The following is a 27,837-nucleotide window of genomic DNA, read 5'->3' as shown; positions in this document are numbered from 1 at the left end:
GACGGTCCCCACCAAACAGTGGGCTCACAGTCTAGAAGGGGGAGAGAGAGAGCAAAACATTAACAAAATAAAATAAATAGAATAGATATGTACAAGTAAAATAAATAAAGTGCTTAAGAAATGCCATCATTATTATTATTACAGCCCATCAGAAGCTCTAGCGGGCCGGTCCTTCGGGCGCGCATGCGCGCGTCCCCGAGCAGCGAGGCGGTGGCTGGTGCGCGTCGGCGTCATGACGTCACGACGTCACGCACAAGGGGCCGGGTTTGCTCCGCCCACGAGGCCGGGCCTGAGGCGACCTCGGGTGTCCGCCATTGACGTGAGGCCTGCGGCCGGAAGCTGAGGTAATGCCGGGCCCAGGCGTCCTTAAAACCCCAACCGTCGCCCTTACTAGTAGCCTTTTCCAGGCAGTAATAATCATAATACTATTTATTTATATTTATTTGGCGTTTACCAAGTGCCAGGCACTGTACTAAGCGCTGGGGTGGATGCAAGCAAATGGGGCTGGATACCGCCCCTGCCCCACGTGGGGCTCATTTTCCAGATGAGGGAACTTAGGCGCCGAGAATAATAATAGTAACAGTAATGGTTTTTGTTAGGCGCTTACTATGTGTGTCATTTATGAGCTCACCTCCTCCAGGAGGCCTTCCCAGACCTAGCCCCTTCCTTCCCTTCCCCACAGCACCTGTATATATGTATATATGTTTGTACATATTTATTACTCTGTTTTACTTGTACGTATCTATTCTATTTATTTTATTTTGTTAATATATTTGGTTTTGTACTCTGTCTCCCCCTTCTAGACGGTGAGCCCACTGTTGGGTAGGGACTGTCTCTATATGTTGCCAACTTGTCCTTCCCAAGCGCTTCGTACAGTGCTCTGCACACCGTAAGCGCTCAATAAATACGATTGAAAGAATGAATGAATGAATGAATCAACAGTGCTTGGCACATAGTAAGCCCCTAACAAATGCCATTACTATTATTATTCTCGGCGCTTAGTTCCTTCATCTGGAAAATGAGGGAAAATGAGACTTCTAGACTGTGAGCCCACTGTTGGGTAGGGACCGTCTCTATATGTTGCCAACTTGTGCTTCCCAAGCGCTTAGTCCAGTGCCCTGCACACAGTAAGTGCTCAGTAAATACGATTGAATGAATGAGTGAATGAATACAAGGTGTTCAGGTTGTCCCACGGGGGGCTCACAGTCTTCATCCCCATTTTACAGATGAGGGAACTGAGGCCTAGAGAAGTGAATTGACTTGCCCAAAGTCACACAGCTGACAATACGATTGATTGATTGATTTAAAAATATCAGCCTATAGGCGGGACTTGACTGAATCTGAACCGTTATGTAATTAACCGATATCTGGAAAGTTGTAATAAGGTTTACTTTAAGGGAATCGACTCTGAGTACTGTATTTCAGTCATTTAAAAGTGTCAGTCTAAAGAAACCTGACTGAATCTGAATCCACCATGTAATTAGCCAATATCTGGAAAGTTAGAATAAGGGTTACAGTAAGTGAATGAACTCTTTGAGTACTCTATTCATCTCTGTCATTTTAAAGTGTCAGTCTAAAGAAACTCAGCTGAATGTTGTTCAGAGAAGCAGTGTGGCTCAGTGGAAAGAGCACGGGCTTGCGAGTCAGAGGTCGTGGGTTCTAATCCTGGCTCCATCACTTCTCAGCAGTGTGACTTTGGGCAAGTCACTTCACTTCTCTGTGCCTCAGTTCCCTCATCTGGAAAATGGGGATTAAGACTGTGATCCCCACGTGGGACTACCTTTCAGTCGTATTTATTGAGCACTTACTGTGTGCAGAGCACTGTAATAAGTGCTTGAGAAGTACAAGTCGGCAACATAAAGAGATGGTCCCTATCCGACAACGGGCTCCCAGTCTAGAAGAGGGAGACAGACAACAAAACAAAACATGTAGACAGGTGTCAAAATCGTCAGAAAAAATAGAATTAAAGCTATATGCACATCATTGACAAAATAAGTAGAATAGTAAATATGTACAAATAAAATAATGATATCCAGAGCTTAGTACAGTGCCTGGCACATAGTAAGTGCTTAACACATAGCATCATTATTATCATTAGGGTGGCAAATTGTATAGCTACTGATCCAAGTATAAACACTCAATCAATCCATGGTATTTGTTGAGCACTTACTGTGCTCAATACCTTGCATCTACCCCGGTGTTTAGAACAGTGCTTGGCACCTAGTAAGCACTTAACAAACACCATCGTTATTATTATGTAATTAAAACCGATTCCCTGTTTAAATTTGTTATGACTTTGGTCTGGGAGAGAATATTGTCTCCCTAACAGGTCTGGCGATCACTTGGAGGGCAAGCATGGATAACAAGTCTGTGAAGAAAGACATCGGTGCTTTAAATTGCAAGGGCGTAACAAATACCATAAAAAAAAATCATTGGGGCGGTACTAAAGTGCATTCCAGTAGTATCTATTGCTTTTATCTTTTTTTCCTGGATTGCCTATAGGTAGTGTTTGTATACCGTTTCTTCTGACTGTTCTCTGGTGGGGGGTTTCAATATGTTCCCATTTCAGGGAATTGGAAACCACCATCAAAATGACGCTCCATGAGTTGGTGCAACAGACAGCCGTGCTGCATTCAGACCGGCCAGCCGTCTGTTTCGACCAGTGCAATGACCATCTTCCCGTGTATTTCACGTATAAGACAGTCGTCGAAGTGGCCACGGAACTCACCGGGTTTCTGCAGACGCACTGTGACCCCCAGGAGACACGTGAAATCGGCCTCTGTTGCTACCCTGGAATAAGGCTGCCTTCTTGGATTTTGGGGTGCGTCGTGTAAATTGGGATTTTTTCACATTTAGACTCTCCAGGAGACGCGTGTGCTTTCTGCACTGAGGAGTCTCAAACGGGAGGCCAAGATCGGGTCACAAATGAGTACATCTCCTGAAACTCTCAAATCGACCCGGATTGCTTAATCCGTCCTGGGAAGGGGGAGGGAGAGCACATTATTCCTAATGAAACTTCCTCTTTAATCTCTTGGGCAGAATTCCGACCCGAATATATGCGTATTTGCTTTGTGTGTGCTAGAAATCGTAGATGTTGTCAGTCATATTTATTGAGCACTTACTGTGTGCAGAGCAGTGCACTAAACACTTGGGATTGCACAATGTAACAAAAATGTGAGTGGCATTGACCTGGTAGAAAAGACCTTGGGCAAGTCATTTCACTTCTCTGTACTTCAGTTACCTCATCTGAAAATGGGGATTAAGACTGTGAGCCCCACATCAGACAGGGACTGTGTCCAACTGGAAGAACTTATATCTAGCTGAGCACTTAGTACAGTGTCTGGCTCATAGTAATCAATCAGTGGTATTTATTGAGCGCTTACTATGTTCAGAGCACTGGACTAAGCCCTCAGGAGAGTGCAACACAACAAAATCCGTAGATATACTCCGTGCCCATAACGAGTTTACAGTCTAGAGGGGGAGGCAGGCATTAATTTGAATAAATGAGTAATTTCTAATATACTATTTAAAGGTATGTACATAATGTAAAGCTAGTAAGCACTTAACAAATACCATAAAAGAAAGAAAAGAAAAGCTCCGCCCTGAAGATACCAATCCCTACCTCGGTCAGTTTGGTCCAGCCAAATCATGTAGTTGGAACAAAAAAAAAAAAAACCCTCAAGAAAATTAACAATTTTCATACAATTGAGCCACTAGTGGGAACCAGGATATAAGGCCGTTCCTTGCACCAGATTTCTTAGCTAGGATTTCATCTGTAAATTAGAGAGAATAATTCTTGCCCCCTTCTCCTTGATGCAGGAGGAGAAAGCGTATTAAAACTAAAAGTAGGAACTTGGGGGAAAAAGAAGTACTGTTCTAACTAAGGATTGTGGTAGTAATAGTATTGACTAGGGTTGTGGTAGTGTAGTGGTGCCTCTCGTAGCCCAGATCAGGTGCTTAAAAATGCAGGCCGCAGTGGTTACCTTTGTGCAAACCGAGATTACACAACATCTTCTAGGTTTTCCCTCAATCCAGTATATGGGACCTTGCAGTTTCTCTAACCTGTTTTACACGCTCTTTGGGTGCAGGAAATATAAATTATGGCAAGTGTGTGTCAAGCTAGGAAATTTGGGGTTGGGGAGGGAACATATATTCTTCATAACTGATGATGACTGTCCTTACTATGTGCCAGGTACTGTACTAAGCGCTGGTCAGTATCCTTTATAATAAGACGAACTCTGTGGCTTAGGTTTCAGTGGGCCCTTTAAAAACAGATTCCCCCAAAATGAAATTTTTTAACCAAGAAAAATGCCCCTGAAAGTCCTGAGAATTTCTAAGTGTAGGCTGGGTAGAGTAATAGAAGCCTCTTTTCTTTAATGGTATTTGTTAAGCACTTATTATGGGCTAAGCACTGTACTAAGCTCTGGGGTGGATACAAGTTAATCAGGCTGGACACCATCCACGTCCCACAAGGGGATCACAGTCTTAATCCCCATTTTATAGATGAGGTTTCTGAGGCACAGAGAAGCGAAGTGTCTTCCCCAAGGTCACACAGCCACAAGTGGAAGAACCGAGATTAGGACCCAGGTCCTTCTGACACCCAGGCCCATACTTTATCCAGTAGGCTAAGCTGCTGCTCTTTAAAATGTGTTTAAAATGAGTATATATTGCTTTAAAAAAAGAACCAGGGGATCCTGAATTGGCTCATCTTTTTGTCTCCCTAGAATTCTCCAAGTCCCTGCTGCTTACTGTCCGATTGACCCAGATGCCCCAGCAGTGTACTCTGCATATTTTATGAGAAAATGTAACCTGAAGTACGTCCTCGTGGAAACCAGCCAAGTGGATGTAAGTGTGGATCCTGGACATTGCGTTTTTTGCATAGTTGACCACGAATTCTCGGTTTGAAGGGCTTTTCATCAGAAACCAGAATTCACCCAGTTTTCTTTGTGTGTCAAGAGCTTTCAGCGCTTTCAGTCATTGGGAAGTTGTAGTAAAGGGGCGGTCTCCTCTTCCTCCCCTTTCAGAGTACCCAAGCTCACATAGCAGACAAGTGACGAAGCCGGGATTCAAACCCAGGTCCTTTCAATCGGATTTATTGAGCGCTTACTGTGTGCAGAGCACTGTACTAAGCGCTTGGCAACATATAGAGACGGTCCCTACCCAACAGCGGGCTCACAGTCTAGAAGGGGAAGACAGAGTCTCCCCCGCTACACTATAAGCGCTTGAGGGCAGGGGTCACAGTCTGCCAACGCTTTTGTTCAGTACTCTCCCAAAGTGCTTAATACAGTGCTCGGCACACAGCAGGCGCTCAATAAATCCCACTGACTGACTGACTGTTGAACACGGCCGTAGGTACAGGCTCTGGTGACCACCTTATAGAGGACTGGGCGGGCGCTCATGCCGCCCTCAATTTGGTCTGATGTTCCGGGAGCTTAGTTTCCGTCTGTTCACAGAAGTTCCAGTCTTCCTTCGCAACTTGGTGGAGCCAACATACGATACCAGGGGGCCACCTCGGCCTGACGCTCTTCAAACTTCACTGGAACGGCGTCGACGTGGACCTCCCGACCAGAGACAGCAAAGAGGAATGCGCAGAGGGAAAAACGAGGGATGCTGGGAGTTTTCCGAACGGGTCCGGAGGAGGTCCAGGAGCAAGCATGGATGCCAGGGCGCCTCGTTGCCTGGCTTACGTTCTGCATACGTCCGGGACGACGGGTGTCCCCAAGATAGTCAGAGTGCCGCACTGCTGCATAACGCCAAACATCCAGCATTTCCGGTGAGCGGGTTACCCCCCTGCCCTCTGGGAAACGGCATCCAACCGTTCGGGCGGAGGGGAAGTGGCGTTTGGGAGCGGGCACGGTGGCCACCTCATAGCCGGGCGATGAAGTGGGAGCCGGGGGTGGTTCTTGCAGGAGGGCGCGGAGAAGTAGAGGTGGTCTGCCCAGCGTCCGTGGCCCTGCTCCCACCAGATAATACTGGCAAGTGGGGCATTTGTTAAGCGCTTACTATGTGCTGAGTGCTGGGATAGAGACAGGATAAGTCAATCAGTCGGCATTCCCTATCCCACCTGAGACTCACAGGCTAAATCCCCGTTTTACAGATGTGGAAAACTGAGGCACAGGTTACTATTACAGCCCAACTGGCTGCATCTTCGGCACCTAGAATTAGCAGCACCCATCGGGTCAATCTAAGGACTGTTTGGCCCCCTTTCACCATCTACTTTTCCATCGGATCTGCCGCTTCTTACCCAAGGCGGGGTGGATTCTCACAGCGGTCTAACGTTCTCTCCCAGAGCCATTTTTCAAGTGAGGCCAGGCGACGTTTTGTTCATGGCGTCTCCCCTGACCTTTGACCCATCGGTCGTGGATCTGTTCGTCGCTCTGACCAGCGGCGCATCCCTGCTGATCATCCCCGACGCCGTTAAAGTGGTCCCGTCCCAACTCGCCGCAGCCCTCTTTCATCGACACAGGGTCACGGTCCTCCAGGTATCAGTCATTCAATCAGCCGTATTTGAGTGCAGGCCGTGCGCAGGGCCACGGTAGAACAGAGTTGGTAGGCACGTCCCCTGTCCACAACGAGCTTCTAGTCTAGAGGGAAGAAAAATATCCCAAAAGCTGGCAGCCTAGGCGTAGAATAGTAATAATAATGATTATGCTGTTTGTTAAGTGCTTATTATGTGCCTGGCACTGTTCTAATAGTAATAGTAATTATGATGTTAATCGCTTACTATGTGCCAGGCACCGTTCTTAGCACTGGGGTAGATACAGGCACATCAGGCTGGTCACAGTCCCTGTCCCTTGTGGAGCTCACAGTCTTATTCCCCATTTTTACAGATGAGCGAACTGAGGCCCAGAGAAGTGAAGCGCCTTGCCCAAGGTCAGACAGCCGACAAGTGGCGGGGCCGGGATTAGAACCCGTGACCTTCTGATTCCCAGGCCCGGGCTCTACCCACCAAGCCATGCTGCTTCTCAGCAGGTTACTGATCGTTGAAAGCCCACCCCTTTAAAGAATGAAACATTCTCAATCATCATCAGCAGTGGTAATTATTGAGCGTTTATTGTGCGCAGAGCGCTTTCGGTGTGCAGAGCACTGGGCTGAGCACTCGGGAGGTTCAATACCACAAGAGTTGGTAGACACATTCCCTGCCCACAGCGAGCTTCCAGTCTGGAAGGCATCGCTCGGAAATCTGGCTTAGCAGCAGACCAGCGAGGTAGGCTTGTTTTCCCCGCAGCTGTTTTTTAGCTTTTGGAGAGAACCCTGGGATGCCTTCCTGCACTCTGTTGGTGTCCTTCTCTCTGGACTGTTTCCCATCCTGCTACCTTCTGTCCCAACCCAGGATAAGAATTCAGAGGCTGCTGAAATGGATGTCTTTTGGAAGGGAGCAAGAGGACCCGTGGCTGATAATCATGGTGTGTATGTGTGTCTGCAGGCCACCCCAACGTTGCTGAGGAGATTCGGGGCTCAGCTTCTGAAATCGACTGTGCTGTCGTCTGGCAGTCCCCTCCGGGTCCTGGCCCTGGGCGGAGAACCCTTCCCCTCCCTGGCCACCTTCCGGTCCTGGCGAGCCGAGGGCAACGGGACGCAAGTGTTCAATGTCTACGGCATCACCGAAGTGTCCAGCTGGGCCACGTGCTACAGGATCCCAGCGGCCGACCTGGACCCCTCTTTGAGGTGAGGGACGGGAGGCTCTCCTGCCTCGGGGACAGGGGTCCCCCCTGAGAAATGCATTCGCGACCCAAGCTCCAGTGGTCCTTTGGCACCCCCATTTGTCTTCCCTCCCGGTGACGTAGAGACCGAGTGCGAGGGGTAGGGGGAGGCCCACCGCATGGCCTGGGTTGTAATCCTGGCTCCGCCACTTGCCTATCCGTGACCTTGGGCAAGTCTTTTAACTTCTCTCAGTCTCAGTTCCCTCATCTGCAGAATGGGGATTCACTCCCCGTTCTCCCTACTTAGGCTGGGATAATCAAGTCCTCCAATCAGTCAGTCATATTTATTGAAAGCTTACTGTATGCAGGGCACTATACTAAGCGCTTGGAATAGTACAACAGACACATTCTCTGCCCATAATGAGCGTACATGATTATCCTGTGTCTACTCCAGCTCTTAGTATGGTGCTTGGCACATAGTAAGCACTTAACCATAATTATTATTATTCTTTGCATTATTTTCGTTATTACAACTTGGATCATTTTCCTCTTTGACCGCCTTGAGCCCATGAGCATGCTAATAATAGAAACCCTCCCGTGGAAGGAACCCATTTGATGTGCGGATCACGTGTTCCGTGGTGGGTCTTGGGTGTCTTCTGCACAGCTCGGAGAGTCCTGTGCCCCTGGGAGCCCCGCTGCTTGGGACAATCATCGAAGTCAGGGACCAAGACGGATGTCTAGTTGAAGATGGCGACGGCCAAGTCTTTATAGGTCTGTTACTGGTGGGGACACGACCCTCCCCCTAGCCCCTTCTCCGGTCTGACTCCTCAGGCCTTGCAGTGGTGGAAGAGTTCGGATCGCTGTCCCAATTGTTCTTTTTTTTTTTTTCCTTTTTAGATGGTATTTAGTATATACTGGGCACCGTACTAAGCACCGGAGTAGATATAACCAGATTGGACACAGTCCCTGTGGGACTCACAGCCTTAATCCCCATTTTACAGATGAGGTAACTGAGTCCCAGAGAAGTTAAAGTGACTTGCCCCAAGTCACATAGCAGTCGAGTGGAGGAGCCGAAATTAGAACCCAGGTCCTTTTGACTCCAAGACCCGGGCTCTATCCCCTAGGCCACGCTTCTTCCCGTTGACCGATTGACCGTTAAAGGTTTTGAGAGGATCGCTCAGGCGGGCAGCCGAAGGCCGACCAGCTTCTTTTGAGGACTAGAAGAAATGGGTCGGCAGGCGGGGCGGGTTCAGGCCCAAAGCGTCGAATCGTTTCCAGGGGCGATGCCTCTCGTGTCCGGGATTCCTGGCGGGTGGTGGCCAATGTGTGTGGGTCAGTCATGCCGGAGGCCTGCCCCACAATCGTCCTCCACAGAGTAGGTTAGCTGCCGCTCAGGCCTGCATTTCTGGCCTCTGGGACAGAGGCATTCTCTGTGCTGTGCGCTCCACCGGTCTGAAACCCGCCTTCGACGGTGCCCTGACCAGGGGCCAGAGGGAGGAACGTCAGCACTCCGCTGAAGTGGGAGATTAGATGGCCCTCCTGCACTTATTTTCCCAGTACAGTTAGTGCCTTTGGGACCCCCCCAATCTGGTGCTCAGAGAGAGGGCCCCATTTGTGTCCCCTTTCTTTCCTCCCCATCCCAACCAGGCTCATACCCACCTCCTTCCCCCGGGTCACCATCGAGGCGGCAGGGATCAGGCAGGGGACATACTGCCACGGGCCACCCCCTCCAGGTTCAGACGGCCCCAGGCTGGCAGGACACAGGGCCTCCGGGCCCTTGTGGGCCATCGGGCCATCTGGTGGGGGCTGTGGCCTGAGGGAAAGTTTAGTATGCTTTGTGGGGGTGGACGGCCCTGACCGTCCGATGGCCAGAGCCCCGGAAGAAGGAACTGGAGGCCCTCCATTCCTCTATGGGGCCACAATGAGGGGAGCCCAGGAGCTGGGGTTGGGCAGGTGGCCCCACCTTGACCGTAGACAGCACGGCCTAGTGGATAGAGTGCAGGCCCGGGAGTTAGAAGGACCTGGGTTCCAATCCCGGCTCCTCCACCTGTCTGCTGTGTGACTTTAGGCAAGTCACTTCACTTCTCTGGGCCTCAGTTCCCTCATCTGTAGAATGGGGATTAAGACTGGGAGCCCCATGGGGGACAGGGATTGTGTCCAACCTGATCAGCTCATATCTACTCCAGGGCTTAGAACAGTGCTTGACGCCCAGGAAGCATTTGACAAATGCCTTCATCGTCATTATCGTTATTAGGTGGTGAAGAGCGGGTGTGCTTCCTCGACGACGAAACCACAGTGCCCTTGGGCACCATGCGAGGCACGGGGGACCTCGTGACCGTGAAGGGGAAGGACATGTTTTTCTTGGGCCGAAAGGATAGTCAGATTAAACGCCACGGCAAGCGCCTCAACCTTGAGGGAGTGCAACAGGTACGATTTCTTTTGTCCATTGAGCATTTGGGGGTGAAAAGAGTCAGAGGCCATTGGCTTTTTTATTTCAGTTGCATGTAGGGGGTGTGGTTTTTATCAAGCTGTGCACTGTACTAAGCGCTGGGAAAGAGTGGAATCAGACACGGTTCCTATCCATTGGGGGGCTCACGGTCTAAGAGGGGGTGGGTGGCTTAACTGCCTGTTGTTCCCACACTCCTGTGAGATGTCTGGACTCTGGGAGATGAGGGAAAATGGTTCTTTCCCGTCTTGTCAGCACGTGCGCCAGTGACCAGATGGGCCCCCGGAGCTCGGTTATCTGCTAGAGTGGTGGTCTCCTACCTCGTCATCATTTAAAGAATCCACGTGTCCTAGCCCTGCCCAAGAACAATAATCATCATTGTAGTAAGGCGGGGCATATGTCTCCCAACTCTGACGTTTTGGACTTTCCCAACTGCTTAGTATAGTGCTCTGCACAGAGTAAGCGCTCAATAAAAACCACCAGTTGATTATTAAGCGTTCACTTTGGGTCGAGAACTGTTCTAAACTCGGAAGTATGTACAAGATAATCAGTCCAGACACAGTCCCCGTCCCCTATGAGGCCTGCAGTCAAAGAGGGAGGGTTACCAATGAGGAAACTGAGGCACAGAAGTGAAGCGACATGCCGAGGGTCACACAGCAGGCAGGGGGTGGGCCTAGGACAAGAACCAAGGTAATAAGGTATGTTTGGTTTTGTTCTCTGTCTCCCCCTTTCAGACTGTGAGCCCACTGTTGGGTAGGGACTGTCTCTATATGTTGCCAACTTGTACTTCCCAAGCGCTTAGTACAGTGCTCTGCACACAGTAAGCGCTCAATAAATACGATTGATGATGATGATGGTGATAAGGTAATTATGGTCTTCATTAAGTGCTTACTGGGTGCTGAACACTGCACAAAATGCAGGGTAGGATCAAGATAATTAGGTCAGGCACGGTCCTTGCCCTGTGTGGGACTGATTGCAAGGGGTTTTTATTTCCTCCCGTCCGTTCATTATTTTTATTATTTTTATGTCTGTTTTCCTCGCTAGATTGTAAGTTCTTCGAGGGCAGGGACTTTGTCTACCAACTCTGTGGTACTTTACCAACTGGGGATGGGGACGGGGGGGAGCACTCTCTGACCCCATCTCCCTGCCTTGGTGTGGCCATCTGTCCGGCCCAGGCCATTCTCACCCGGGACCGGTCTCGGAGCGGGTGTCAGTGCCAGTATCCAAAAGTCCCAAAGCCTGATCTCGGAGCAACAGCTACTGGGTTTAACGGCGAATTCAGAAAAGTCCGGTGTTCTTCCAGCTTTCTTCCCAGAACTCCTGGGGCGGTTGTTCCCCCGCTGATGTGACACCCCATTGTGTTGCAGGCCGCCGAGCGCCTCTGTGGAGCGGAAGCCTGCGCGGTGACGTGGGGGCCCCGGGAAGGGCTGCTTCTCTTCGTGGTGCCCTCAGATGGTCTGACCAAGGAGCAGCTCCTGGGGCAACTGGAAAGACACCTTCCGAGTCACGCGGTCCCCGACGACCTGGTGTTTGTCGAGGCCCTGCCGTTCACCTCCCACGGTAAACTCCCCCGACTCTGGCCGCTCAGCCTGCCCGCCGGCATCTCAGAGGGCAGTTGGGCCCGGGACCACGGCTATCTCCCCACTGAGCGTCTCGCTTCTGCGTTGTGGGGTCCTGGAGTCAAACGATACCAGTGTGGTCTGTTGCTTTTCTCACTCCTTGGTGCTCTGTGCCCGTGGGCAGTGCCCCTGCGGAGGACATTGGGGACATCTGCTGACTGCCTGTCCATTACTTGTTCTGGTGAGGAGGGGGTTGAGCAGTCACACCTAACACAGACTGTGAGCCCACTGTTGGGTAGGGACTGTCTCTATATGTTGCCAACTTGTACTTCGCAAGTGCTTAGTACAGTGCTCTGCACACAGTAAGCGCTCAATAAATACGATTGATTGATAAGTCTTCTCCCTCACACACTCCTCTCTTACACACTCTTCTGTCACGCTTCTCTTACACACACTTCTCTCTCTCTCAGCCTTTTCTCACTCCTCACATACTCTTCTCTCTCCCACACTCTTCTTTCACACAGTTTTGTCACATACTCTTCTCTCACACCCCTTGTTACACACACTTCACTCACACACACTCTTCGCACATATTCTTCTCAAACTCTCTTCTCTCTCTTCTCACACGTGCCCTTCTGCTACGTATGCACTTTTCTGTCTTCTCTCAATCTTTTCTTTCATACACTTCTCTCACACGCTCTTCTCACAGTATTCACGCAGTCACACACACTCTTCTCACACACTTCCTCACACGTCTGTCTCACACACTCCTCTCTCACATACACACATGCACATTAGACACTGACCTGTCTTCTCGCTGGCTCTAATTCTCTCTTGGTTTGGTCTTCCTGATGCTTCCTGAAGTTCCCCAAGTAGCTGGAGTGACAGGAGCCAGTGGTAGCAAGGGGGTCATGGAGCGGGGGAGCGGTCTGGAGGATTGTGGCAGGAGGAGGAGGAAAAGGAGGGAGGAAAAACCCTCTGAACAGTTGTGACGGGGAAAGCAGCTCGAATGGACTGAGAGCAAGAGGAGTTGGGGAGAGAGCAGGCCGAGATAGCCTCTCGGGGGCTGCCGGAAGGCCAGGGAAGCTTCCCATTCCAATTTGGGAGAGATGATCCAAGATGTGATCGGCTCCGACCCCATTCCCTGCTGGGCCAGAAGGGAAAGGAACGGCATCTGCCTGCTCTTCCCATCGTAACGAAACAAATGATTGCATGTCTCTGCACCTCTGAAGAGGCATGGGGGACCTGAAATTGAAGCTAGTCTTTTTCCATTTTGACGTTAAGGCAAAATTGACAGGCCTGCATTGACCAAGATGTACTGGAGCCACCGAAAACTGAATCGTGCCTGCAGGCTCCGGGGAGAAGAGCAACTCTGGGAAAGGTTGCAGGATTTATGGACGGTAGTGGAATTTTTGCTTTTTAAGTTCTTTCCGTATTGCACTGCAAGAGGGTCATTATCCCTGGGGCAAGAATTAAGCTTTCTTAATGAAGCTGAACTGATTATTATCCCCAAGCACTTAATAGTCTCCACACAGTAAAGGCTCAAAAAATGCCTTTGATGATGATTGTGGTAGTTGTTGAGCACTTACTGTGCGTCAAGCACTGTTCTAAGCGCTGGGTTAGATACAGGTTAGATTGGACAGAGTCCGTGCCCCTCATGAGGCTCACAGTCTGGGAAGGGGGGGAGAACGGATATCCCCACTTTACAGTTGAGGAAACTGAGCCACAGAGAAGTGAAGTGAATTGCCCCGGGTCAAAAAGCATGGAAGTGGCAGAGGTGGGATTAGAACCCAGAACCCCTGACCCCTAGGCCTGGGCTTTTTCCACTAGATCGTGCTGCTTTTCTGATGCTTCCCAAGCTCAACTGCTGCCCAGTCTTCCTGTTCCAGACCCCTCAATCTGAACAAAACGAAACAATACACTTTTGTCTGTCGCACGTGCACGTCAGCTCTGAGTCTCTCTTGGTTTGATCTTCCTGCTGCTTCCTGAAGTTTCCAGGCACAGCCCGAGTAGCTAGAGTGACAGAGAGGACCCAACGGTAGCAGGGGGGCATGGAGTGGGAGAGCTGTCTGGAGGATTGTGGCAGGAGAAGGAGGAAAACGAGGGAGGAGAAACGCTTTGAGCAAGTTGTATTGTTGGTATTTAAGTGCTCGCTGTGTGCCAGGCATTCTGCTAAGCACCGTGGCAGATAACCAGATCATCAGTTCGCTCAGTAAGGGAGAGATCAAGCATTGAATCCCCACTTTTCAGATGAGGAAACTGAGGACAGAGAAGCGAAGTGCCTTGCCCAAAATGGCTCTGCCACCAGGCTGCTGTGTGACCTTGGGCAAGCCACTTCACTTCTCTGGGCCTCAGTTCCCTCGTAGGGCACAAGGGACAGGAACTGTGCCCAGCCCGATTTGCTCATATCCACCTCAACACTTAGTATAGTTCCTGGCACGTTGTAAGCGCTTTACAAATGCCAAAATTATTCTTATTATTATCGGGAAGCAGGTGGAGGAGTCGGGATTAGAACCCAGGTCCCCTTTTAAGCACTGATTCATTGACCTATCCACTTGGCCGTTTGCTTTCTTCCTCCTATCTAAATCATTTTGCGTCTAGCTCTCCGCTTAATACTCCTTGAGAGCAGGAGCAGGTCTTTTTCCTCTAACGAAGTCTCCCAAGTGCTCAGGCAAGCGCTCCGCAACCCCGGGTGCTCAGTAAAATCGCTGCTCGATTGCAGCTTAAGGGGGCCCGTCCCCCCCCCCCATCACTCACCGGGGCCCACCCTCCTCTTTGGCCTCCTTGTGTCCCGCAGTCCGTCCTGAGCCCTGGAGGAGACCCTCGAGGAGTTCCCAAGGACGCGCTGTTCCTCAGCAGCGGGGGGGACTCCTTCAAGTGTCTGCGGTTCCTGGAGGAGGTGGAAGGCCTGGTGGGCACGGCTGTTCCCGGGCTGCTGGAAGTGATCCTCAGCTGCCCCATCTCGGAAATCCACAGCCACGTCCTCCGGGCGGTGTTCCCCAGCGCCAAGGGGATGAGGAAGCGCCGGCGAGGGGAGCACTTGGGCCCGGAGGCCGGTGATGCCGACCCGGGGCCGGAGCCCGGGAGGCCCGGCGATACCGACCCGGAGCCGGCCGCCTTCGCGGCCGTGAGCCGCGGGAGCCAAGGCCCGGAGCTCAGCGCGCCCAGCCGGGGACCCGCGGGCCAGCGGGCCGGGCCGGGGGCCCTGACGCTGCGGGTCCGGTGGCGGTCGGACACGGGGCGGTGCGTGGACGCCTCCCCGCTCGTGGTGGTGGCAACGGCCCCCGGGACGGCCCCCTCAGCCACCGTGTACGTGGGCTCCCACTCGGGCCGGCTGCAGGCCCTGGACCTTGGCTCCGGCCGGCTTAAGTGGGAGCGGGTCCTCGGCGACCGCATCGAGTCCTCCGCCTGCCTGTCCCGCTGCGGACGCTTCGTCGCCGTCGGTAAGTGGGGGCGGGGGCGGCCGGGGGAGGAGCCGGCACTGGTCAGTCACCTCGAAAGGTGGGGACCCGAGCCGAGCCGCCCCGTCTCCCCCCGGGCCCCCGGCCGGGGTCCTCCTCCCCAACCAGGCTGCTACGACGGCTTCGTGTACGCGCTCCGGAGCGCCACGGGGGAAACCCACTGGCGTTTCGCCACCCGGGACGCCGTGAAAAGCTCCGCAGCTCAGGATCCTTCCACGGGGCTCTTCTACGTGGGCTCTCACGACCAGCACGTGTACGCCCTGGACCTATACGTGAGCACTCTCTCATCGTATCTCCCCTCCCCGGCCCCCAGCCCGGGATAGCTGTGAGCCCACTGTTGGGTAGGGACTGTCTCTATATGTTGCCAATTTGTACTTCCCAAGCGCTTAGTACAGTGCTCTGCACATAGTAAGCGCTCAAGAAATACGATTGATGATGATGATAGCTGGGGAAGAGGCAGAGGAGCCGGTAGCCTACCGTGCTCCGTCTGTTAGGAGGAGGACGAAGCCGACAAGAGGTGGCTGCCAATTTGTTCAGTAACTTGGCGGCTGCCACCCCAGCTTCGAGCCGCTTCACTGTGCAAAGCCGGGCAGGCCTGGTCGGGGGAGAGCGGCAGGCGTCTTTACCCGGGGCGGTTGGGGGCGGGGGTCCTGTGGTGGGCATCAGCCCCGTTTCAGTCAAATCACTGTCGTAGTTATCGAGCGCTTACCGTGTGCAGAGCACTGTACCGAGCATTTGGGAAAGTCTAATATAATAATACGACACGTTCCCTGCCCACCACGAGCGTACAGTCTAGAGGTGTCGGTGACTCGGGGGCCGCTGAGGGGGTTTGGTCTCGGCCCCGCAGGAGCGGAAGCGCGTCTGGGAGCTGCACTGCGGAGGAGGAGCCGTGTTTGCGTCCCCGTGCCTGAGCCTGGCTCCGTACTGCCTCTACGTCGCTACGCTGGGAGGACTCTTGGTGGCCATAAATCCGGTAGGTGGTCGGCGGGCGGGCGGGAGGGCAGTCTGGCGGCCTCAGCTTTTCACCCCCGTAGTCCGCTTCGCGGCCAAGGCCGCAGAGGGTGGTTGCGGGGGTGACCCCTCTGATCCATCGGGCCCTGGTCAGGAGAGGGGAGTCCGGGGGCACCTCTGGCTTTGGAAACAGATGATGCCAGCCGCTGCCCTGTCGGAGGCTGCTGCGGTCCAGCTCATTCATTCATTTCATTCGGTCGTATTTATTGAGTGCTTACTGTGTGCAGAGCACTGTACTAAGCGCCTGGAAAGTACAGTTCAGCAACCAAGAGAAACAGTCCCTGCCCACAATGGGCTCACAGTCTAGACCCTCCCAATTTCTCCCCAGAACAGGACGGCCCCGGCTGTCAGAGGGGTCGGGACTGGGCCTGACCTCACCCCCCGGGAGTGCAGGGTTCCCGAGGTGGTCACCCGCAGCCCGTCCACCACCACCACCTCCCAGCCCTTCCTGGGGCGGAAGGGAGAGGGGCCCAGACTCACCCCCCCCCCCAACTGGCTGGGGAGGCCGAGCTAAAGCCCGTTCCTGTGGGCTTTCCTCCGATTTTTACAACTAGTGGCACCGCCGGGGGGCCACAGTTTGCAGGTGGCCGTGGTGGGGCAGGGGCCAGGGTTGGATCTGGTATATTGACGGTGACCGGTTGCCTTGGCCATTACCAGGCGAGCGGGCACGGCGTTTGGAAGCACTCGTGCGGAAAGCCCCTCTTCTCCTCGCCCCGGTGCTGCCCGCCGGGGGTCTGCGTTGGCTGCGTGGACGGGAATCTCTACTGTTTCAACCACGCTGGAGAACAGGTGAACGGGCCCCTCGCCGGGCAGATCCGTTGCTCCTTTGTGGGGTGGGGAGGGCCGGGCCGGCGACTCTCTCAGCACGACCCGATTCCCGGCCTCTTCGCTCCCCCAATAGCCCCGGGTCACGTTTCATGGTTATTACCCCCTCCCCCAACTCCCACTCCCTTTTTCTTTAATGGTATTTGTTGAGTGCTTACTATGTGCCACGCACCATACTAAGCACTGGGGTAGATACCCGCTAATTAGGTTGGACACCGTCCATGGCCCCTCAGGGGCTCGCAGTCTTGAAACCTGTAGGAAACTGAGGCCCGGAGGAAGTGAAGTAATAATACTAATTGTGATCTCCGTTAAATGCTTACTATGTGCAAGCACTGCCGTAAATGCGGGGGTAGATACAAGGTAATCTCACCCAAGTGACTTGCCCAAGGCCACACAGCAGACAGTTGGTGGGGTCAGAACTAGAACCCAGGTCCTTCTGACACCGAGGCTGTATTCGCTAGGCCACAGTGTGCCACCCTGGGGACTTGGAAACAGCTTTTCTGGGCACAGCCATGCACATACTCCCAATCAGTGTTGGGCGAGCGCTTAGTCACCCTTGCCGTAGACCGGTCAATTGGCCCCGGGCCTTCGGCTGGACGCCGCGGGCTGAGCTGGCCTCTGCTGTCACCCCCTCCAGGTGTGGCAGCTGTCCACGGGCGGGCCCATCTTCTCGTCCCCCTGCGTCTGGGCGGCGGACGAACGGAACCTCTTCCTCGGCTCCCACGACGGCTGCGTCTACTGCTGCGACCCGGAAGGCCGCCAGCGGTGGAAGTTCACAGCCTCGGCCCCGGTGTACGCCACCCCGTTCGCCTTCCGGAGCCCTCGCCCACCCGGCGAGACCTTGGTAGCCGCGGCCTCCACGGATGGGTGGCTGTGGGTGCTGGACGCTCAGAGCGGACGGGCGCGGGCCACGGCGGAGCTACCCGGGCAAGTCTTCTCTTCTCCCGTGGTCTGGGACGCGCTCCTTGTCATCGGCTGCAGAGATGACGGCGTGTACGGGCTTGAGCTGGTACCAGCCTCGTAGCCTCCAAAGCCGGAGCCGTCAGCCTGGCGCCGGGGCCTCCTGCACCCCGATGGATCTCCGCCACCCCCGGGCCCCATACGATCAAACCTGCGCGCCGAGGGAAACTGGGAAACAAAGGTGCCGGTAAATCCCTTTTGTTCACCGTGTCGGGCCGTCTCGGGAGTGATGGGGGTGGGAAGTCCAAGGCGATGGAGGCTTTTCAGGGAACGCCCCTTCCAGCCAAATCGGACATGACCCGGCATCTCTGGGTCCGATAGAAATTCCCCGACTCCGTGTCCCTTTTCCTGGCGAGTCTCACGAGCGTGTTTTATCCGGGGCCGCGACACGGCAGGCCCCCTCCGCTCCGATGCCTCTTATTATATTGAGACGGCGAAATGCGCCCTGCCGTCAACTGAAGACACGGACGGGCTTCCCCTTGAGTGGCAGGTAGCGATAGTGCGATGAGAGTAACCCCTGCCCGGAAAAAATCCACCCGCTGTTACGCCCGGGCCTCTATGTTTGCACATAGCAATCCGGGCGGACGGAGGGCTTGTCATCGGGGATTTACCTTGCCCAGAGGTGAGAACCGAGTGAGAGACAGAGACAGAAAGTATTTGTGAGAGAGCGAGAGAGAGAGAAAGTGATGGTGAGAGACCCAAAAGACTGAGCCAGGCAGTCACTGGATTTTTGAAAGATTTTTACTGTCTCGAATAAGTTAATCAGTAGATCTTTTGCCATCATTCCAGCAGGGTGTTTGTTGGTCAGAAAAGACGGCAACACAGCTCAAGACCAGTAACACTTCATTGGTATTTAGTGCAAATCTTGGAGGATGTTTGAACATGAGTAATTTTGACATGTACGTGTTAAAAATCGTTCCAAGTCCACCGTGGGACAAGGCTCCCCTGCCCCCGGCCATCTCCAAAGGATGCGAATGGGGGAGTGCCTTGGTTCCGAGCTCAGTTGTCGAGGTCCGATGTCCCACATCCTGTCAGCCCCAGCCTCGTCCATGATTCCCTTCCCCCTCCTGGCCCAAATGTCCCCCGGCCCCTGTCTTCAGAGTCCACCTGTGACAGTCATCCCCAAACAGCTGGGCTCGTCACTTGGCCGCCTCTCACCCCGTCGAAATCTCCGTCCAACCTTCCCGACTTGGGAGACCCGCCGCCAACATCGCCAACCCTGCAGGCCCCGGGAGCCCGGCCGGCCCTGGGACCCGCCGCGGACCTTGTGGCATCCTTGGCGCCATCCAGAAGAAACCGGACCCGAGCATGCCGAGAGGTAAGGAGCCCTAGAGAAAGACCGCTTCCTGGCTGCTAAGATCCCGTGACTCCTTCTTGGGTCAGTGCGTTTCGAGGGTGACTAAGAACACATGGCGTCAGGGGATGTTGGATGGGGTCTCCCAGTTCCCTCGTTAGTCCCGGCCCCCGGCTGATGGGGGGCTCCGGGTCCCAACTGGGAAGAGGGAGGGGGCCTCACCAAGATCCCCCAGCTTGGTGGTGGGAAGACGGGTGACTCCTTGAGAGTGGGGCCAACCCTTTCAGCTGGTGGTGGGCAGGAGGAAGCCCCGTGGTAAGCAGTAGAGCTGACCCCTCCCTCGCCCCCCAGGCCGGGAGAGGCGGGTGGGAGGACTTAGCCCCTCTGGGGTGGCCAGAGGCTCGGGATCCGGAAAAACGGCGGGTCCCCGAATGGTGACTTAGGTGCGCTTTCTGTTCCCAGTGGTTCTTACCAAGAGAAACCCCGGCCGCCTCCACTGAAGAGCACAGGCCGACCTGCGGCCGACGCCACCCGCGGTCTGTCCGTCCGGCCCGGGGCTCCGCGTGCTCCTGGAGGAACTGCGTGGCGGCAGCGGGCCGGGCAACCACGCTGGCCTTCGGGGGTAGGCCGGCTGACCATTCTTTGGATCCAGTAGGACATGCTTCTTCCCCTTCCCTCCCCACCCGCCACCCCCCCATTCCTTTACCTTATGGGAAAATGAGAAATAAATAACAAGGGTAGAGGGGGAACGTGTGTATGTGTCCACCTCCAATCGCCCAGGCGTCAGGTGGTGGTTCTACTTAATGATCTGGGGGCAGTCGCTCCAGGCCTTGGCCTTCCTCTTGGCCAGGGCCAGCCAGGCTGGCTCGGTCGCCACGGGCGCCGCGTCCGGCGTGGAGAACCTCTTGGCGACCTCTTTGAGCAGCGGGGCCGGCGGGACGGAGTCCGAGATCTCCACTGGCGCGCGGGAAGAGAGAAGCGTTAGCGAGGTATGCCGTCTCCGAGCCGCGTCCACCCGAGGGAGGGGAGGGGCCCACGGGTCCCCGAGCAGCAGGGAAGGCGGGTGGGGGTACAAGGGTGTGGGGGGCCAGAAAGCCCCCGGCCCTCCCCGCCTCAGGGTGAGCGGCCCCAGTGACCAGCGGAGGAAGCCCGGGCGCCGCGGGGCAGCCAGCAGAACCGAAGCCCAGTTGCACCCAACGGCCTAGACTGGGGCTGCAGCAAGCCTCCCGGGAGGGCGATGATGCCCGGGTAATTCGGTGTCCTCCTTGGCCCTCCTCCCTCTCGTCCCTTAGTGTTGGGGAAGCAGGGTGGCCTAATGGGAACAGCAGAGCTGGGAGTCCGAGGACCTGGGTTCTAATCCTGGCTCCGCCACTCACCTGCTGTGTGACCATGGGCTAGTCACTTAACTTCTCTGGGCCTCAGTTCCCTCATCTGCAAAATGGGGATTGAATACTTGTTTCTCCCTCCTATTTAGAATGCGAGCCCCATGACTGATTGGCCTGATGATCTCGTATCCACCCCAGCGCTTAGTCCAGTGCTCGGCCCATATAAGCGCTTAACAGATACCACGGTTATCATTGTCGCCGAGTGTCCCCCCCCGCCCCCAGTGTGGAATGCATTTTCTCTCCCCAGGCTGGAGGTCCAGGGGGCTTCCAGGGTGAAGGTGGGGAGCCCCCCAAGCTACGTGGTCCTTGCTTTGCCATTCGGGGTTAGCCACCGCTCGGGGGTCCCCCGCCCTACCTGTCACAGAGGTGGGGAGCGTGTTGGACTTCTGCAGCAGCTCTCGGCGTTGGAGCCTGGACACCCCCGTCTCGTCTGATTTCCTCTTCTCCGGAGCTGTGGGTTGGTGCGGGGAACCCACGCTGCTGCCCTCACTGGCATCCTCAAGCTCCTCGCGGGCTCCAGCCTGGGCAGGAAAGCGGGGAGGGATGAGGTTATAGTATAGGCCCCAGTCCCGACCCAATCCTGGCTCTCCCGGCCTCCCCGCCCCGGCTGTAGCATCAGCCACCTGCTCTACCCAGGGACTTCCTCCTGGCTATTGGGCAGAGATGGGTGCCCCTCGGAGGGCCCAAGGTTGGCCGCACAGGCCCTGGCACCCCACTCGTTCACAAGCTCTGTTGCAGTGCCCGGGAACAATGGCACGGCTAGCCACCCAGACTTTAGGACAGCTGGGACATACGTTGGACCCGGTGCAGTGAGGGCCCAGGCCGTAATTTTCACTAAACCCCACGTCTTCCGGGCATGTCAGTCGGGCACTAGCCAAGTTCTCTGGAGCCGGGCTAGTTGCCCGACGAGGAGCCTCTCCCAGCCCCTCCTGCTAGGTGGGGAGGTGAGCCAGAGTGGCGTTGGATCCTAATGTTGCCTCTTGGTCTTCCCTCCGCCACCCAGATGCTCTCCAGGGACAGCAGAGCCCAGCGTCACCCTTCCGAGGGTCCCACGATGCCGGCGCCGCCCCCGCTGAACCACACCAGCGAGCCGTCCCTGCTCCGAGGGCAACCCCACCCGGGCCCGGCCACCGGAAGACCTGCCTGCTGGCCGGGCCGCCGGCCGGCCTGTTTGGCCTCCCGAGCTTGCTTCCTCCGCTCCTCCCGGGAGGCCTGCTGCTCCCGGAATCCCCTCTGCTTCTCGAGCGCCAGGTTGATCCACGTCGGCTGGGCCGCGTAGCCCTCGTCCATCCGTCCGGAGGCGTCCAGTGAGTGGTGACTCTGAAGCCCCGGCTTCTCTGCGGGGAGAGCGGGGTGGGGCGGGGGGGTGTCAGACCACGACCTCAGATGGGTCCGGACGTCCCCGGCCCGGGGTTATCCTTCGGGGGCCGCTTCCCGGGCTCAGCAGAGTGTGTGTCCCTCCCCCGAGAGGCAGTGGGTTTGTTTCCCTAATGATCTGGGGGGCTGCGGGGCAGCGGATCCAGGCCTTGGCCTTCCTCTTGGCCAGGGCCAGCCACACTGGTTCAGTTGCCCCGGGCACCGCATGCAGCCACCCTTCCACTCCTGAGGAGCAGGGGGTGAAAGGCAGCCAGCTCAAGGACTCCCGTCATTCAGTCTAGGGAATAACAATAATGATGATGGTATTTGTTAAGCGCTTACTACGTGCAAAGCACTGGGGGGGACACAAGGTGATCAGGTTATCCCACGTGGGGCTCACAATCACAGTCTTAATCCCCATTTTACAGGTGAGGTAACTGAGGCACTAAGTGACTTGCCCAAAGTCAGCTGACAAGTGGGGGGGCTGGGATTCGAACCCACGGCCTCTGACTCCCAAGCCTGTACTCTTCCCTCTAAGCCGCACTGAGGAGCCATTAAGGCTGGTCTCCCTAGCCCCCCGGCCAGGCTGTTGGTCGCAAGTCGGCCGTGTTGAAACTTGGCCCCCACGTCAGCTGGCCAGTTGTATTAATTATTGAGCGGTTACTGTGGGCAGACGGATTAAGCGCTTGGGAGAGTACCGTACGACGATAGGCACATTCCCTGCCCACAACGAGCTTAGTCTACAGCCTCTGTGTCCAGAGGGCTTCTCTCCGACCCTCCCTCAGTGACCAGGATGGGCAGTGCGGCCAGGGGTGGAAGAGGAGGAGGGTACTTACCTTTCTTGACGGTCTCTGGCCCGAAGAGAGAGGCTTTCCCCGTCGCTCCCTCCTCTCGGGCCCCAGGCCGGTCGCGCGGAGACCGTGGGCCCTGGTCCCCAGACTCCGGTTCTGGTCGTGCCGCCCTCGGGGCCGGCGGCCCGGCCCAGAATGTTCCGCTCCCTCTGGAGAGGGGGGACGGCGGCGGGGTCTGGTGAGCAGGTTTGGGGGCCAGGGCCGGCCTCTGGGGCGGTGGCCACCTGAACCCCCCGGGGGGGCGGGCTGGCGGGGGCGGGGAGGCGGCCCGACGAGTCCTTCGGTGACCACGGGGACGCCTCCGTGTCCGTCTGCCCGTCCGCAGGCACCGGGGGAGTCAGGGTCCCGCCCGAGCTGGCCCCGGGGCTGCTGCTGCCGCTGCCACCACTGAGCCGCTTCTTCTTCTTCTGTTCCGCCTGCTGATCGTAGTGGAAGCGGAGTGAGTAGTTGGTCCGCCTCAGCTTGATGCCGAAAGGGGAGGCGCCGTCGTCCGTGCCAGGCGGGGGCCTCTCGGCCTCTCCGGCCCCGTCGGGGGGTGGCCCGCGGGGCGGAGACGGGGGGAGGCCGGGGACCAGGAACGACGGGAGGTCTTTGGCAAACTTACAGCCGTCCGCGTCGCCGGCCGGCTCGGGCCGGGGCCTGGGCGGGGTGCGGCGGCCGGGGCCTCCGGGCGGTTGGGCCGGTCCATCCGCCGGGCCCGGCTTGGGTCCGGACCCCTCGACTTGCGCCTCCCGTCCGGTGTCGTCCGCGCCCCCGCCGGGCCTGGCCGGGTCTGAGAACTTGTGCCAGGCGGGCGTGATGGAGAACTTGGGGGTGACCAGCTGGGTCTTGGTGATGCTCCCCCGGGGTCCGCCCCAGGCGGCCGGCGTCCGGCCGGCCTCGGCCCCGTCGGCGTTCTTCAGGATCTTGGACCGGATGGACGCCCACTCGGCCAGCGCGGCCTCGTTGCGGGCCGACTCTGGACCATCGCGGGCTTTCCCGTCGCCCGCCCGCTGGGCGGGGGGACCTCGGAAGGTGGACTTCCTCTCCTCCGACCGTCCCAGCAGCGACCGGCAGGCTCTGTCCTTGATCTGGCTCAGGTTGACCGCGGGCCCGCAGAGCTGGGCGCCGGTGACCAGGATGGCCGTGTGCGGGATGCCCAGCGAGGCCGGCAGTGGGTGGGCGCCGGCGGCGGGCCGCGGGCCGGGGGGCTCGTGGCCGGAGGGAGGCGGTGGGGCCACCGGGCTCAGGTTGACCTTAGGAAAGAGGATCTGCCTCCCTCCCGACGACACTTGGAAGGTGTACGGTCGGGGCGTGCTCTGCCTCTCGTCCACTTCCCGCCACCTCATCTCCTCCTCCTCTCCCCCACGGTACCGCTCCTGGGCCCCTGCCCCTTTTGGCTGTGGCGGGGCCGACTCTCGGGGCCGGTCTCCGTCTCCTCCTCGTCCTCCCCGGCTCCTGGGGTCCTGCTCACTCTCCCCGCCACTCGGCGGCTCCAGTTTGGCCTGTCCTCCGGCGTTTCGGCTACCAGCGGCATCTCCTCGCCTCTTCTTCCCCGGGCCTTCCTGAGGTGGATTCCCTTTGGTCCCCAAACGTTTTCCATCTTCATAGTCCAGGGGTTGCCGACGCCCTTCGGACCTCCACTCTACTCCTCCTTCTTCTTCTTCCTCCCGGAGCTGCTTCTCTGCCTCTGGCCTTCTGGGGGTCTCAGCGGGGGGCTCCTGTCTCTTCAGCTCCTGTGGACGCTTGACTGCCTCTGCCAGACGCTGCTGTGCTTCCACCTCCAAGGACATTTTTGCTGCTAATTCTTGGTGTTGCCCCTCCTCCAGCCTCCGTCTCTCCTCTTCCTCCAGTTTCCGTCTCTCTTCTTCCTGGCATCTCTGCTCCTCCTGTCTCTGTCTCTCTTCTTCCTCCAGCCTCTGTCTCTCTTCTTCCTCCAGCCTCTGTCTCTCCTCATTCAGACTCCTTTGTCTCTCTTCTTCCAGCCTCTGTCTCTCTTCTTCCTCCAGTCTCTGTCTCTCCTCATCCCGACGCCTCTGTCTGTCTTCTTCCTCCAGTCTCTGTCTCTCTTCTTCCTCCAGTCTCTGTCTCTCCTCATCCCGACGCCTCTGTTGCTCTTCTTCCTCCAGCCTCTGTCTCTCTTCTTCCTCCAGCCTCTGTCTCTCTTCTTCCTCCAGCCTCTGTCTCTCTTCCTCCTCCAGCCTCCGTCTCTCTTCCTCCTCCAGCCTCCGTCTCTCCTCATCCCGACGCCTCCGTCTCTCTTCCTCCAGTCGCTGTCCCTCCTCTTCCCAGCGCCTCTGCTCTTCCAATTTCTGTCTCTCTTCTTCCTGGCAGCTCTGCACCTCCAGCTCTAACCACTGCTCCTCCACTTCCTCCCCTCGGCCCCCTTCTGGGAGTGACTGTTTTCTCTTGTCCCCCAAGAGGCTTCTCCTGCGCTTCTCTTCCTCCTCCTCCTCTTCGTCCTCCTCTTCCATCTCTTCGCTCTGGCTGTCCAGTCTCCAGAAGCTTTGCTCTTCCAGACGTTTCTCTTCAGCCGCCTCCGCCTCGTGTCCCTGCCCCTCGGCCTCACCGCGCCTCCCATGCTCCTCTTCCTGCCTTTCCTGTTCCTCCCGGATCGATGGCTTCAGGACCTCCCCAGGCCAGGTGGGCATCTCTCCGGCACAGTGCCCGTTGTGTGTTTCCAGGCTTCCCCATTGGCTCTGTGGGTCCAAGGAAAGCGGGATTAGGACTCAGCCCGGCGGCTTTGCAGCTCAGAGCCCTGGTCCCAGGGAAGCGGGCCGCTGGGTGGTTAGTCCTTCCCCTGTTACCCGTGGGCCTCACTCCCTCTCCCTTGGGGCGTGATGGGGTGGCATCCCTCGTCCCGTCCAGCCGCCTCCTGTCCCGGCCCCCCCGGGTCCGGTGTCAGCCCTGAAAGGTGAGAAGTCCTCCTGCAGGCCCCCCCGCCGCCCACTCACCCGCCTGAGCCTCTGGTGCTTCTTGGACACGCGCTGGTTCCGCGGCTTGACGGCCAGCCTGTGCTTGGCCGCACTGTTGTCCAGGTGGGTCAGGGCCAGCGGGATGGCGTCCAGGTTGACGCTCTCGATGGTCCCCGCTGTGGAGAAGTGCCTTTTGGGCCGAGACGGCCGGACTGGAGGAACCTGACGGGGGAGAGCAGAACGAGGCCGCGGTCAGGCTAGGGATTGGGAAAAAAAACCCACCGCCCAACACGATGGGGGTGCCGGGGGTCTTCCCTTTTGAGCAGTGCCATGTCCGCCTGGCCTTGTTGGTTTATTAACGGTATTTCTTAAGCTCTGTGTCACAACCCAGCCCTCACCTCATCTCGGATATATATATATAATATATTATATATATATATTATATATATATATATTATATATATATAATCTCCTTGCCCACATCCTGCCTCTGTCCTGTTATGTAATGTCCTCCTTAAATGCGGCAGACAATGACTCTTCCCCACTTCAAAGCCTTATTGAGCACGCATCTCCTCCAAGAGGTCTTCCCAAACTAAGCCCCTCCTTTCCTCCTCTTCCACTTCCTTCTGTGTCTTACTCCCTTTGTTCTTCCCCCACTCCCAGCCCCACAGCACTTAGGTCCATATCTATCATTTATTTATTTGTATTGATGTCTGTCATCATCATCATCATCATCAATCGTATTTATTGAGTGCTTACTATGTGCAGAGCACTGTACTAAGCGCTTGGGAAGTACAAATTGGCAACATATAGAGACAGTCCCTACCCAACAGTGGGCTCACAGTCTAAAAGGGGGAGACAGAGAACAAAACCAAACATACTAACAAAATAAAATGTCTCCCCCCCTCTGAACTGTACGCTCGTTGTGGGCAGGGAGCGCTTACTAGGCACTTAGTACAATGCTGTGCACACAGTAAGTGCTCAATGAATATGACAATGAGTGAAACTGTTTACTGTTGTACTCTCCCACGCACTTAGTACCGGGCTCTGCACACAGTAAGTGACCAGAAAAATGTGACAAGCATCATCATCATCAATCGTATTTATTGAGCGCTTACTGTGTGCAGAGCGCTGTACTAAGTGCTTGGGAAGTACAAGTTGGCAATATATAGAGACAGTCTCTATCCAATAGTGGGCTCACAGTCTAAAAGGGGGAGACAGAGAACAAAACCAAACATACTAACAAAATAAAATAAATAGAATAGATATGTACAAGTTAAATAAATAAATAAATGAATGGGACGGTAAGTGCTGAACAAATAGAAGCAGCATGGCTTAGCGGAAAGAGCACGGGCTTGGGAGTCAGAAGTCGTGAATTCTAATCCTGACTCCACCACTTAGCTGTGTGACTTTGGGCGAGTCACTTCTCTGTGCCTCAGTTACCTCATCTGTAAAACGGGGATTAAGCCTGTGAGCTCCATGCGGGACAACCTGATTACCTTTGCATCTACCCCAGCCCCACATAGGGCTCACGGTTTTAATCCCCATTTTACAGATGAGGGAACCGAGGTCCAAAGAAGTGACTTGCCCAAGGAAACAAGTGGCAGAGCCAGGGTTAGAACCCAGGTCCTCCTGATGCCCAGCCCCGGGCTCTATCCACTAGGCTACATCCAGCGCTCGGCTCCTTGGGCTCAGAGAGAGAAGCCCCCCAGCCAGGGGCGGCTTGTACCTTGTCTTCCATGGCGCTGGCAGGGCCTGGTGCTGGAACTGGGGGGTCAGGAACGTCACGGGACTGCGGAGAGACGGCAGCGTGTTAGACGCCCCCGCACCCAGAATCTCACCCGCTGCTCTGCCACACACACGAACATACACACAAAGATCCCTCCTCCTGCCCCCACCAGTGCTCCCCCCCCGCCGTCCTCTCCCCCAAAACTGAGGGCACAAAGCCCACCCGCAGCAGAGTCCACAAGCCCCCACAACCCCTGAAGCCACCCTCACAGGGAGGGGAAGAAAACCCCTCCCCGTGCACATCTGTCTCTGTGCACACCTGTGTGTATGTGAGAGAAAGTGTGTATATGTGTGTGCATGTGCGCCTTTTGAAGAGGCATGGCTCAGTGGAGTCAGAGGTCATGGGTTCAAATCCCAGCTCCGC

The 27,837-nt window shown here is 55.9% G+C and overlaps 2 protein-coding genes across 2 annotated transcripts in view; one reads left to right on the top strand and one right to left on the bottom strand.

Annotated features, from left to right (window-relative positions):
* Positions 1-227: 227 nt before the first annotated feature.
* AASDH (aminoadipate-semialdehyde dehydrogenase) lies at positions 228-19,091 on the top strand. The gene is made up of 16 exons (XM_038769263.1): positions 228-344; positions 2,554-2,821; positions 4,725-4,845; positions 5,454-5,773; positions 6,290-6,482; positions 7,427-7,668; positions 8,308-8,414; positions 9,898-10,070; positions 11,457-11,649; positions 12,933-13,048; positions 14,446-15,091; positions 15,218-15,381; positions 15,957-16,082; positions 16,778-16,909; positions 17,583-18,092; positions 19,006-19,091. The coding sequence occupies exons 2-15, from the start codon at positions 2,592-2,594 to the stop codon at positions 17,967-17,969; spliced, it is 3,150 nt and encodes a 1,049-aa protein (XP_038625191.1). The 5' UTR covers positions 228-344; positions 2,554-2,591; the 3' UTR covers positions 17,970-18,092; positions 19,006-19,091.
* The window catches only part of CRACD (capping protein inhibiting regulator of actin dynamics), a 37,684-nt gene continuing 28,475 nt past the window's right edge, over positions 18,629-27,837 (bottom strand). Inside the window, exons 6-12 of the mRNA XM_038769124.1 lie at positions 27,415-27,477; positions 25,725-25,907; positions 23,091-25,469; positions 22,777-23,059; positions 21,728-21,921; positions 20,940-21,105; positions 18,629-20,156 (exon numbers count right to left, since the gene is read on the bottom strand). Coding sequence (XP_038625052.1) covers positions 19,996-20,156; positions 20,940-21,105; positions 21,728-21,921; positions 22,777-23,059; positions 23,091-25,469; positions 25,725-25,907; positions 27,415-27,477 — 3,429 coding nt within the window. The 3' untranslated portion in view covers positions 18,629-19,995. The remainder of the gene's footprint in view (positions 20,157-20,939; positions 21,106-21,727; positions 21,922-22,776; positions 23,060-23,090; positions 25,470-25,724; positions 25,908-27,414; positions 27,478-27,837) is intronic.

The sequence above is a fragment of the Tachyglossus aculeatus genome, chromosome X5 (genome assembly GCF_015852505.1).
Source record: "Tachyglossus aculeatus isolate mTacAcu1 chromosome X5, mTacAcu1.pri, whole genome shotgun sequence".
Classification (NCBI taxonomy): domain Eukaryota; kingdom Metazoa; phylum Chordata; class Mammalia; order Monotremata; family Tachyglossidae; genus Tachyglossus; species Tachyglossus aculeatus.
The sequence above is the reverse complement of the archived record's forward strand: the minus strand, read 5'-3'. Positions and strand labels throughout refer to the sequence as shown.